The sequence below is a fragment of the Delphinus delphis genome, chromosome 8, assembly GCF_949987515.2.
Source record: "Delphinus delphis chromosome 8, mDelDel1.2, whole genome shotgun sequence".
Taxonomy (NCBI): Eukaryota; Metazoa; Chordata; class Mammalia; order Artiodactyla; family Delphinidae; genus Delphinus; species Delphinus delphis.
The window spans coordinates 58040149-58052152 of NC_082690.1; the positions used below are offsets into that span (position 1 = coordinate 58040149).

The 12004-nt window shown below is 40.0% G+C and overlaps 1 protein-coding gene across 1 annotated transcript in view; it reads right to left on the minus strand.

The window, feature by feature from the left end:
* Window positions 1-670: 670 nt before the first annotated feature.
* The window catches only part of RNF169 (ring finger protein 169), an 86033-nt gene continuing 74699 nt past the window's right edge, over window positions 671-12004 (minus strand). The window contains exons 5-6 of the mRNA XM_060018279.1: window positions 5810-5909; window positions 671-5358 (exon numbers count right to left, since the gene is read on the minus strand). Coding sequence (XP_059874262.1) covers window positions 4174-5358; window positions 5810-5909 — 1285 coding nt within the window. The 3' untranslated portion in view covers window positions 671-4173. The remainder of the gene's footprint in view (window positions 5359-5809; window positions 5910-12004) is intronic.

Consider the following 12004-nt stretch of genomic DNA (forward strand, 5'->3'; position numbering starts at 1 on the left):
CTTAGAGGACTATTCATTCAGACCCTAGACAACTACAGTACAAATATGACACAGGGCACTGAACCTCAAGTTCCTCATTTCTTAAAAAGGGCATCAGGGGGTATAGTTTCACTTGGATAATTTCCATGCCCATTCCAGCTACATAACATTTTATGATTATGATCCAGCCTTCATTTTTCTTCCCTTCCTCACCTGCTTGCCTTCCATCTCAATGGAAAGCCACGCAGGAAAAAGGAAAGGAATCCCAAGTTGCTGCCAGCTCTGGTGAGAGGTCTGGTTGGGGAAGAGGTTAGTAGGTTACTAAGTTGAGAGCCTCCTCTGATCATGTCAGTGATCCACAACCTTCCTCATTTCTTGGGGCTTTATGCTAAAAGCAGCTCCTAAAGAGATGCTATTGTCCTATAATCACCGGAGGAGAAAAATCATTCTCCACTGGTAAAATTACTTAAGAAATGGAGAGCAGTATTGCAATCAAATTCACAAATACTGATGGGGGTATGTAAAATGTTCAAGGGTGCTGGACAGTACCTTTGAACGGGCCATCCAAGATCATCACTATGGTCTTTCGTGAAACCATTAACGAGCTCTCCAGCCACACATGCATTCAAATACATTCCAGTAGACACTGAGCTCATCAAGAGCAAGACTGTCCTTTCCATCTTTATATCCATGACTTTGCACAGGGTTGGCACAAGTTCGAAGCTCAGGAAATATCTGTCAAATGGAACAAAAAGGACAAACGGCACAGCCTTCGGTCATCAGCTTCACCAGTCAAGCACAATGGCAACTTTCCATCTTAGTTTGTCTGTTTGTAATATAGCAATTAATTAAGCAGCTTTAATCTCTTAAGGGCATTTTTCTTTAAGAGGAAATGAACAAAACACACAGAAAGCATTCATCACCAATGCTTCCTCCAGGCAAAAATTTAAAGATTAAATTTTAAAAAATAAATGAAGCCACTTAAAAAAGGTTTTCCTGGGAAGCTTCAGCCAAGAAGCCTTCTAAAAAGAGGCAATTACATGAAAGGGGCCAAGGGCTAGATACATAATCCCCAGATCTGACATTAACCCAACAGGCCCAGATGACTTCTTTCAGCAGATACAATCAACGGATCACGAACATGTTCCCAAAGTATCTTTCCCACTTGATAAAAAAAAGGGCTGAGAGCCCCCTTCTTAGGGCATTACATTTCTTGGATTACCCATCAGAATGACCTCTACCCTCCAACCTCTCATAACTTCCCCTTTAATAAGAAAAACCACAGAAAGCATATACACAAGGAACAGAGTTAGAAGAACATGGGAAATTTCTATGGTGAATCAGAGTCCAGTGACTTGTGAGAAATGTTTGTTTTCTGAGATAGTGTATCTTTCATTCTAGCTCACAAACCCTCCCCATCGTTTTCCTTCATCTTTTTCTCCAAAGAATTCACGTCAACAACTCCATTTGTGACCAACTTCACAATCAAGCAACAGGAGAGGGAAATTTTCCAGAAAGAAGTGTTCAGGTTTTAGTTGTTAAGTATGGGAAGCATCTTAAAATACAGATAATACCTTAGTGGTTTTACCCTCCTCCAAAGCCAAGAAGATTAAAGATTAAGCCTCCTCCCTCCTTAACCTAAACTGCTTTGTCTATATTTGAAGGACTGCTGCTCAGCTGGAAGTTTGGAAACTACAACTGTCAGTACCATTTGAGGTTCCACAGTAGGTGGTCAGTAAGCTGGATCCAGCTGTTGGAATATTTGCCTAACAAGAAATTTTCACTCTGCACCTGATGCTAAAACTTGTTGCTACTGCTAAGCAATTTCTTAAAATGAAAGTATTATTTTGGGGAAATATTTAAAATATATATCTTTTCTATTAAAAATATTTATCTTTTTTCCAAAAACAAAAATCAGTTCCAACTGGAGTGTTTTTCAAATGATTGAAGATATAGAAAAAGGTGACAAGTGGAAAAATAAGTGTCTTTCCTACTACCAATGAGACTAGCCTTCCAATAACATTTACTAAGATCGAAAAGGAACTCCATGAAACGGCAGTAACTGATGTCTTCTCTGAGGGCATTTAGTAAGTCACCCTCCCTGTCTCTACAAACCAGTGCCAGCTCTTCTATCTTGGGCACCAATATGCCCTCCAGCAGCCTTTGGAGGGCGTATGTTGCTGGTAGGACCTAAAACTGAAGTGGTATGAATATAAAGTACTGATGTATATTTTCTAAACAAACATCTGCACGTGTGCACGCACAAACACACAGAACACAGAATACATACATTCAGGTAAGTGACACTCCCCACCAAAGTAGTCACTGAGGAGGTTCCACATATCTCAGTGATTGCCAAAATACTTCAGACATCTCTGGAACTCCTCTTTGGGAACTGTTTATGAGCTGCCCAAGAAAACTGCTCTGACTGCTTTACAGATGCACCTCATTTCTGACTCCAAGCCCTAGGTAACCTACCTTCTCTTCCAGAAGCTTCAAATAGCTTCTGACTAGTTTCAAACTAAAATTCTCTTTCCTATAACCCCAAAGATGAAAGATTTGCCGAGAAGAAGGGAGGCAAATCTGAGAAGAAGCAAAAGTAGGTGATATAGTAAATCCTTTGTGATCTTGATAAGTGAGTCGTTCTGGATCTTAGCTTCTGCCTTAGTAAGAGGAGGAAGTTGGAATAGATGACCATTAACGTCCTTTGTAGTTTGAACATTAGATGTCTAGATGTCTCTATACTTTGAGGACAGTTCCAGAGATGTTTTCACCAATGGCAACATCATTGGAAAAACTATGCAGCATCCTGCTGAGGCCACCTGAGGGGAACAACATACATTGGGATATATAAGATCTGAAAGGTTTGTTAAAATGCCAGTCACATGACTTTATAGTAACAGCTCATACATGCACAGGGAATGCCAGGCCACCTGAGATTCCCTAAAATCGTATCTTAATCCCTACTTTCGATGAGCCCAGATGGGCAGAAGCACCAAGCACCACCAGAGATGCAAAAGACACATGGTGTCAGCTGCTAAGGAAAATAAACCCCAAAGGTCCATGGGACTGAATTTACCAGCTGTATCCAGCTAGATTCCTTGTTTCCACAGTAGGGAGTTTCAGTACTGTTCTTGCCTGACTTCTGGGCAAATTTTCTGGATTTTAGATCAACACTGCAGATAACTCTTGGCCATATGGAGAGTAACAATGAAGTCCAATTGTAGTTTATCTAACAGAGTGGAACCCCAGGAAAACAGAAGGCTGTACACTGTAGGGATGGGGATAATTGCACAGTATATGTTTACACTTCCAGTCAATCTCAATTATCTGCATGTGGGTTTTGCACAATCAGCATTCAAAGCCCAGCTTGCTTTCTCTAGGCTCCCCTGGTACGTCCTTGGATCGCTGTCCATTATGGCAACCTCTTTAAGTGTGGAAAATCCATGGGATTTGTCGTTGGGAGACCCAGCAGTCAGTCTGGGCTATGCCCTTAGTAGTTGAGAGAAACTGAACATCTGCACTGCAGTTTCATCATCTAAAAATGGGACTAATACCACTTACATGTTAGGTCTCCTGAAAAGACCAAATTAAACAATGACTATGAATGTGGTCTGTCAACTATATAGCATTAATCAAATGTTATTTTTTAAACAAGGAATGTAAATTAACTTTTGTAGAAGCATAAAAACTGATTTAATTAGGAATATTTACTTGCGGCAAGGGTAAGAAGGGGGAACATAATCTTTATGGATCTGCCAAAGAACTACACTGTTCCACTTCTTTGAAAAAAGATGGAACTAATTTTTATCTGCATGGCTGATTTAAAACAACACCTGCTGAAAGAAGTCAGGAGGTCTGTCAGTTTGAGAAGGTGTCCCCTTTTCCTCTACCATTTCTAACCCCGGCCATTGTGCTCCTGAATCTCACCCCAAGCAGGGGCTGCCAGATTTGGCCCAGACGCCCTAAGGGGTGGGTCACTTAGGGGGTGAGGAGCGCTTCTGGCCCGGGTCACAGGGGGGCAGAGATGCAGCTTCCTTGGCTATATATACTACAAAGGCCCGAGACCTCTCAGAATCATGCTAGACAGTGTTTTGCCATTAAAAGAAACCCAAAGTGAGAACATTCATTTCTTCAGGGTAAATGATCAAGCCCAAAGACCTCTGAAAAATAGGTAACGCTGCTCGTTGGGTGCTACTTGGCCCCAGCCATGCTACTGGACCGCAAGAGGTACTGATCCATGCTTCCTTTTCGCCGACTCACAGTCCGCCTCTCATTGTCAAACATGCGCTGCAGCTGCAGAGCGAGCTGCCGGTCCTCTTCCTCTTGCTGCAATTTCTGCTCCATCTCTCGCAGTACTGGGTCTGCTGGGGCCAGACCCACCTCACCACTGCTTTGTCGCAGTTTCTTAAGGGAGCCATTTTGTTCCAAGTGCTTGGTCTTACAGCGTCTTTTCCTGCCCCGACGCAAGGAAGGAAGTGGCTCCTCACCTAGGCTGTCTGCCAGAACACCATTAGGCAGATCAAAATGATTCACTGTCTTCAGCTGTTTCTTTGTTTTGAGGACCCCACCCAAAACACTGTTTTTAGGTAGCACTGAACTAACTGCTGAGATTTTCATAGCTGTTGTTATACAGGTTTTATCTAACTTGGCATCTGGGGATGACCCTGACCCTTCAAACTGCTCTCTCTCCAAAGAAGTCCCACTGGCTCCCACTTTGAGTTCTGAAGAACAGCAGGTTTCTAATGGGATCTCAGTGCTCCTTTTACTGTCACTGCCCTGCTCTGCTTTTGTCTGGCTAACAGAGGGGAAATAATCAAGGTCAGTGGGGGTAGGTCCTGTATACTCAGAGAGTACTTGCCCACTGGAGAGTCTTGTATTTAAAGCCAGAAGTGGCTTCTCCTTGCTAGAATGGGTAACTTCAGTGACGAGTAAGTCTTCCCCTGTTTCTGGAGCCAGGGAGGTGAGGGTGGCTTTCGAAAGGGTCTTTTTGATCTGCCGCTCCTGAAAGATCTGTTCCCACTTTTTGAGGATCCGTGGACTGGCCTCATAAGAAGTCTGCTTCTGCAGGCTTCTGTTTAGGTTGCGGGGTGTTGATTTGATGATGAGGGGACTCAGTACACGGCCATCAGGGAGTCTCTTGGGAGGAGTACATGGTGAGCAGACAATGGGCTTGAAATGGTTTAGTTCTTCGGAGATGCTGTCGTTGCTCTCAGGGCTGATGGAGCGCTCTGGCTTATGCAGGGAAGCCAAGGATGAGAGGGAGCTGAAGGGCAGACGCTTTTCAATGGTTAAGTCAGGGGCTGAGAGGCAGCGGTTGTTTTGGGTGGACAAGAGGACACCAATGATAGGGTTGGAGGCTGGGGTCATGGTTGTGACCTGAAAGAAATTTAAAAGATTACAGATACATACATATATATACATATTTTTTTTTCTTCGTAATTCCTTCTTGATGGTAGAGGGATAGAGAGGAAAAGGGTAAGAAAAGGGATAAAGGGTCATATGAGCCTAAGAAATGTGGAAAATCCCTAACCTAGAATGCACCCACCATTTGCAGAAATTCCTACATACTTGAAACAATTAATGAAATTGAAAATTCTGGGTAAAAAAAACTCATCCAGAACTTTTAAGAAGGTTCTTCTAGTGGCCCTCATTCCACTCGTCTGGCTACTAATTCAAACTCTCTTCCTTCACATCTATTTTATAAAATTCTCCAACATAATTAGTATGCCTAGGACCCATTCTGCCTCTTCTCATCTGGAACAGTTTCTCCTGTGGCCGTGCGCAGGATGGGACTGGAGAGCCCCGGAAGCCTGTGTCTGAGGTCTACCTTGGCTTTGCTGGTTGGGGCTGCTCTCAGTCTGCCCTTCACTCTGTCCTGACCAGTGTCACTGCAGCTCTGACTCCTTTCCATCTTGGAATTTAGGTTCCTAAAAGAGAATAAATAAAAGACAAGTAGTTAAAAGTAGCCCATGATTGCTAAGGAAAAAGAATGACAATCTCTTCTGTGCTTTCAAAGCCACACAGCTACAATAGAAAATGAATTCATTTATTAACAAAATACATTCTAAGAACAAATCCTGTCCAAAGAGAGAGGGAGTTCTCCAGAGAGGACATCTGGTTTAAGCCTTTGTTTCCAAACTCAGATCCTGCCTAAGTAACGCAAGACCAATGGCTATTTCACTCATGCTTAGAGAGATGTAGGGACACCTCACCTTCCTTAATAGGGTGGATACAGTATTAAATCACCTTTACAAACAATACATTTTTTTCCTTTGATTAGGCCCAAACCTCTCCTCAAGCAATCTAAATCAGCCATGAAACAAGTATTTAAGTACTTATAAAATGCATAGCAATGCACTAGATTCCTATGCAAGGAGTAAAAATTAAATATAGTCTCTCCCTTAATCCATTACATTTGAGCTTCCAGAGGCCTACATCCTTTGGAATTAAGGTTTCAAGAACATATGACTTTTCTTTTTTTGTCTTACGCATGCATTACATTATGACTTTACAATGCAAACCAAAAACCAAAGTACCTGTATTATAACATTAATCTTACTGTGTAAGAATTATGTACAGATGACTGTCACCTGCCCCAGAGACTGTAAGTAGGGATTCTTGACTATCTTATTACTCACCTTTGTTTTCTACTCTCCAACTCTTGCCTAATACATGTCTGGTGAGACTAATGCTTTTACAAATGTTTGCAAGAGATATTTTACCTGTGATACAACTCTACTCTATAAGCATTTAACAAACGCTTACTATATGCCAGTCACTGATGAGCACTATCTGGGCGCTGGAAATACAGAAAAGAATGAGGTACAGTTTAGGTCTTCAAGGAATCAAGAGTCCAGTGAAGCAGACAAATAATTCAATACAATACAGTGAAATGGTACAACAAAAAAATGATGCCTAAGAATGGCATAAAAGAGAGAGTTATTAATTACCTGGGATGGAGTGAGAGCAGGGTTGTAAAAGCCTTCCTACGGCATATGTATTTTGAAGGATAAATAAGAATTTGCCAGAAGGCAAGATGGACACATAGCCATGTAGAGGATCCCAAACAGAAATTATTTCCTTGAGTGATTCTATTTAGCTCTGGAATGGAATAATCATATCTACTCTTTGGAGCAAAAGATTTAAAATTTTACTATGCCAGATTAGTTCAGAGAAAACTTATAAAGGAGGCAATAAGGTACATTCCCAGAGTTCCTCTCCTCTCCCTACATCTCTAGTGAAGGCCTAGCCTACCTATTCCAGCATTTCTGTGTTATTCCTCCCATTCAAACCCCTCTCATCCTATGTCTCATAGCCACATCACCTTGCTAGATGGCTCCAATTTGATGAACTAATCTATGCTATGGTATTAATAGGAGAAAATGATGGCCAACCTGTATCACATGTTTGCATTTTACCAAAAAAATTCAACACTGAACCAAAAAATAAAAATAATGTGAGAGTTGTACCATCTGGTGGGAGGTATATTTTGGAGCAAGAAGGAAACTTCAACATTACCCTATAAAGGCAGCTGCTTACAAGTCAGCTTGATTTGTATTTTACCTAGAATAATACTGAAATTCATTTGCATTCCCAGAACTCACAAAAACTGTCAGTGGTGCAAGTTACCCAAAAGTAAACTGTATAGTATATTAAAATGCTGGGGTGAATAACATTTACTTTGGGTCAAGAGGAATGGATATAGAGCTGAAAGAGACAGCATTACTATGTCAAATATGTGACTTGTTTCGCATGATTCCATTGGAGAAACAAGTACAAACTTAAAGGAAAAGGTTTCCTGATCAACATAAGAAAGAACTTTATAACTTTCAATAGTAAGAGCAGTTCAATGATATCTGCCTTGGGAAGTACTAAGCTCCATGTCATTAGAGGTGTTCAAACTGAGGCTGGATCTATACTTTAACAAACATTCCAAAATTTAAAATTAGCTTAATATATATACTTTTCTTTTTTTTTTTGCGGTACGTGGGCCTCTCACTGTTGTGGCTTCTCCCGTTGCAGAGCACAGGCTCTGGATGCGCAGGCTCAGCAGCCACGGCTCACGGGCCCAGCCGCTCCGCGGCATGTTGGATCTTCCCAGACCAGGGCACGAACCCGCGTCCCCTGCATCGGCAGACAGACTCTCAACCACTGAGCCACCAGGGAAGCCCAATGTATATACTTTTTAAAAAACAGGCTATGCATCCATTTTGTCAGCAATAACAGTCAAATTTAAAGACACTGGCGACATGCCCAAGTTATCTGATGTACAAACGACAACTACTTGTTGCTGGGGAGAACTTCTTAACATGCCCTCTAAACTCTGTTTTGGTGAAAGAAAAGGCCCAGGGAAGAAACTCACACTTGCAGCACTCAAGCACACAACAAGGACACCTAAATAGTTTCTGACAATCTAAAATCTTTTGGGTAAACCTCAGTATGGCTGAAACCATCACTGTCTCTTCCATTCATTTGATTAGCAGACTATACTGAGCACCAACTCTGTGCAAAGCACTTGAGACAGGTTGATGAAAAGATAATTTTGACCTACAGAAGCATCCAGTCACTGAAGTTCACCACAACATACCACAAAGGGGCTTTAGAGAGCAGTAATTATACAACTAAACTCTTCAAGTGTTTTCTTTTAAAAGTTTCATAGTTTTATCTCTTACAATTAGGTATCTAAACCAGTTTGATTCAATTTTTGTACATGGTGTGAAGTTGGAGTCCAACTTCATTCTTTAGCATGTGGATATCAAGTAGTCTCAGCACCATATGTGAAGAGACTCTTCTTTCCTCCACTGAATGGTCTTGGCACCATTACTGACAATCAACTGACCATAGATGTATGGGTTTATTTCTGGACTCTCAATTCTATTCCACTGATTGATATATCTTTCCTTATTTCAGAACCATACTATTGATTTCTTTAGCTTTGCAGTAAGTTTTGAAATCAGGAAGTGTGAGTCCTCCACCTTTGTTCTTTTTCAGGATTGTTTTAGCTATTTGGGATCCTTTGCAATTCCATATGTGAATTTCAGGGTCAGCTTATTCATTTCTGTGAAAAAAGAGATTGCAATTTAAATACGTATTGTAATGAATGTGTAAAAAACAAATTGGGAAGTATTGCCATATTAACAATATTAAGTCTTCTAATCCATGAGCACAGAAAATCTTTTCATTTCTTAAAGTTTTTAATTTCTTTCAACAATGTTTTCTAGTTTTTAGTGTACGTGTCTTGCACCTCCTTGGTTAAATGTATTCATAACTATTCTGAGTTTTTGGTTTTTTTGTTTTTTGAATTTTATTTATTTTTTTATACAGCAGGTTCTTATTAGTCATCAATTTTATACACATCAGTGTATATATGTCAATCCCAATTGCCCAATTCATCACACCATCACTCCCACCGCCCCCTGTCGCTTTCCCCCCATGGTGTCCATACGTTTGTTCTCTACATCTGTGTTTCTATTTCTGCCCTGCAAACTGGTTCATCTGTACCATTTTTCTAGGTTCCACATATATGTGCTAATATACAATATTTGTTTTTCTCTTTCTGGCTTACTTCACTCTGAATGACAGTCTCTATATCAATCCACGTCTCTACAAATGACCCAATTTCATTCTTTTTTATGGCTGAGTAATATTCCATTGTATATATGTACCACATCTTCTTTATCCATTCGCCTGTCAATGGGCATTTAGGTTGCTTCCATGACCTGGCTATTGTAAATAGTGCTGCAATGAACATTAGGGTGCATGTGTCTTTTGGAATTATAGTTTTCTCTGTGTATAGGCCCAGTAGTGGGATTGCTGGATCATATGGTAATTCAATTTTTCGTTTTTTAAGGAAACTCCATACTGTTCTCCATAGTGGCTGTATCAATTTACACCCACCAACAGTGCAAGAGGGTTCCCTTTTCTCCACACCCTCTCCAGCATTTGTTGTTTGTAGATTTTCTGATGATGCCCATTCTAACTGGTGTGAGGTGATGCCTCATTGTAGTTTTGATTTGCATTTCTCTAATAATTAGTGATGTTGAGCAGCTTTTTATGTGCTTCTTGGCCAACTGTATGTCTTCTTTGGAGAAATGTCTACTTAGGTCTTCTGCCCATTTTTGGATTGGGTTGCTTGTTTTTCTAATATTGACGTGCATGAGCTGTTTATATATTTTGGAGATTAATCCTTTGTCCATTGATTCATTTGCAAATATTTTCTCCCATTCTGAGGGTTGTCTTTTCGTCTTGTTTATGGTTTCCTTTGCTGTGCAACAGCTTTGAAGTTTCATTAGGTCCCATTTGTTTATTTCTGTTTTTATTTCCATTTCTCTAGGAGATGGATCAAAAAAGACCTTGTTGGGATTTATGTCAAAGAGTGTTCTTCCTATGTTTTCCTCTAAGAATTTTATAGGGTCCAGTCTTACATTTAGGTCTCTAATCCATTCTGAGTTTATTTTTGTGTATGGTGTTAGTGAGTGTTCTAATTTCATTCTTTTACACGTAGCTGTCCAGTTTTCCCAGAACCACTTATTGAAGAGACTGTCTTTTCTCCATTGTATATCCTTGCCTCCTTTGTCATATTAGTTGAGCATAGGTGTGTGGGTTTATCTCTGGGCTTTCTATCCTGTTCCATTGATCTATGTTTCTGTTTTTGTGCCAGTACCTTATTGTCTTGATTACTATAGTTTTGTAGTATAGTCTGAAGTCAGGGAGTCTGATCCCTCCAGCTCCGTTTTTTTCCCTCATGACTGCTTTGGCTATTTGGGGTCTTTTGTGTTTCCATACAAATTTTAAGATTTTTTTGCTCTAGTTCCGTAAAAAATGCCATTGGTAATTTGATAGGGATTGCATTGAATCTGTAGATTGCTTTGGACAGTATAGTCATTTTCACAATATTGATTCTTCCAATCTAAGAACATGGTATATCTCTCCATCAGCTGGTATCATCTTTAATTTCTTTCATCAGTGTCTTATACTTTTCTGCATACAGGTCTTTTGTCTCCCTAGGTAGGTCTATTCCTAGGTATTTTATTCTCTTTGTTGCAATGGTAAATGGGAGTGTTTCCTGAATTTCTCGTTCAGATTTTTCATCATTAGTGTATAGGAATGCAAGAGATTTCTGTGCATTAATTTTGTATCCTGAAACTTTACCAAATTCACTGATTAGCTCTAGTAGTTTCCTGGTGGCTTCTTTAGGATTCTCTATGTATAGTATCGTGTCATCTGCAAACAGTGACAGTTTTACTTCTTCTTTTCCAATTTGTATTCCTTTTATTTCTTTTTCTTCTCTGATTGCTGTGGTTAGGACTTCCAAAACTACGTTGAATAATAGTGGTGAGAGTGGACATCCTTGTCTTGTTCCTGATCTTAGACGAAATGCTTTCAGTTTTTCACCATTGAGAATGATGTTTGCTGTGGGTTTGTCGTATATGGCCTTTATTATGTTGAGGTAGGTTCCCTCTATGCCCATTTTCTGGAGTTTTTATCATAAATGGGTGTTGAATTTTGTCAAGAGCTTTTTCTGCATCTATTGAGATGATCATATGGTTTTTGTTCTTCAATTTGTTAATATGGTTTATCACACAGATTGATTTACATATATTGAAGAATCCTTGCATCCCTGGGATAAATCCCACTTGATCATGGTGTATGATCCTTTTAATGTGTTGTTGGATTCTGTTTGCTCGTATTTTGTTGAGGATTTTTGCATCTATATTCATCAGTGATATTGGTCTGTAATTTTCTTTTTTTTTGTAGTATCTTTGTCTGGTTTTGGTATCAGGGTGATGGTGGCCTTATAGAATGAGTTGGAAGTGTTCCTTCCTCCACAGATTTTTGGAAGAGTTTGAGAAGGATGGGTGTTAGCTATTCTCTAAATGTTTGATAGAATTCACCTGTGAAGCCATCTGGCCCTGGAGTTTTGTTTGTTGGAAGATTTTTAATCACAGTTTCAATTTCATTACTTGTGATTGGTCTGTTCATATTTCCTATTTCTTCCTTGTTCAGTCTTAGAAGGTTATAC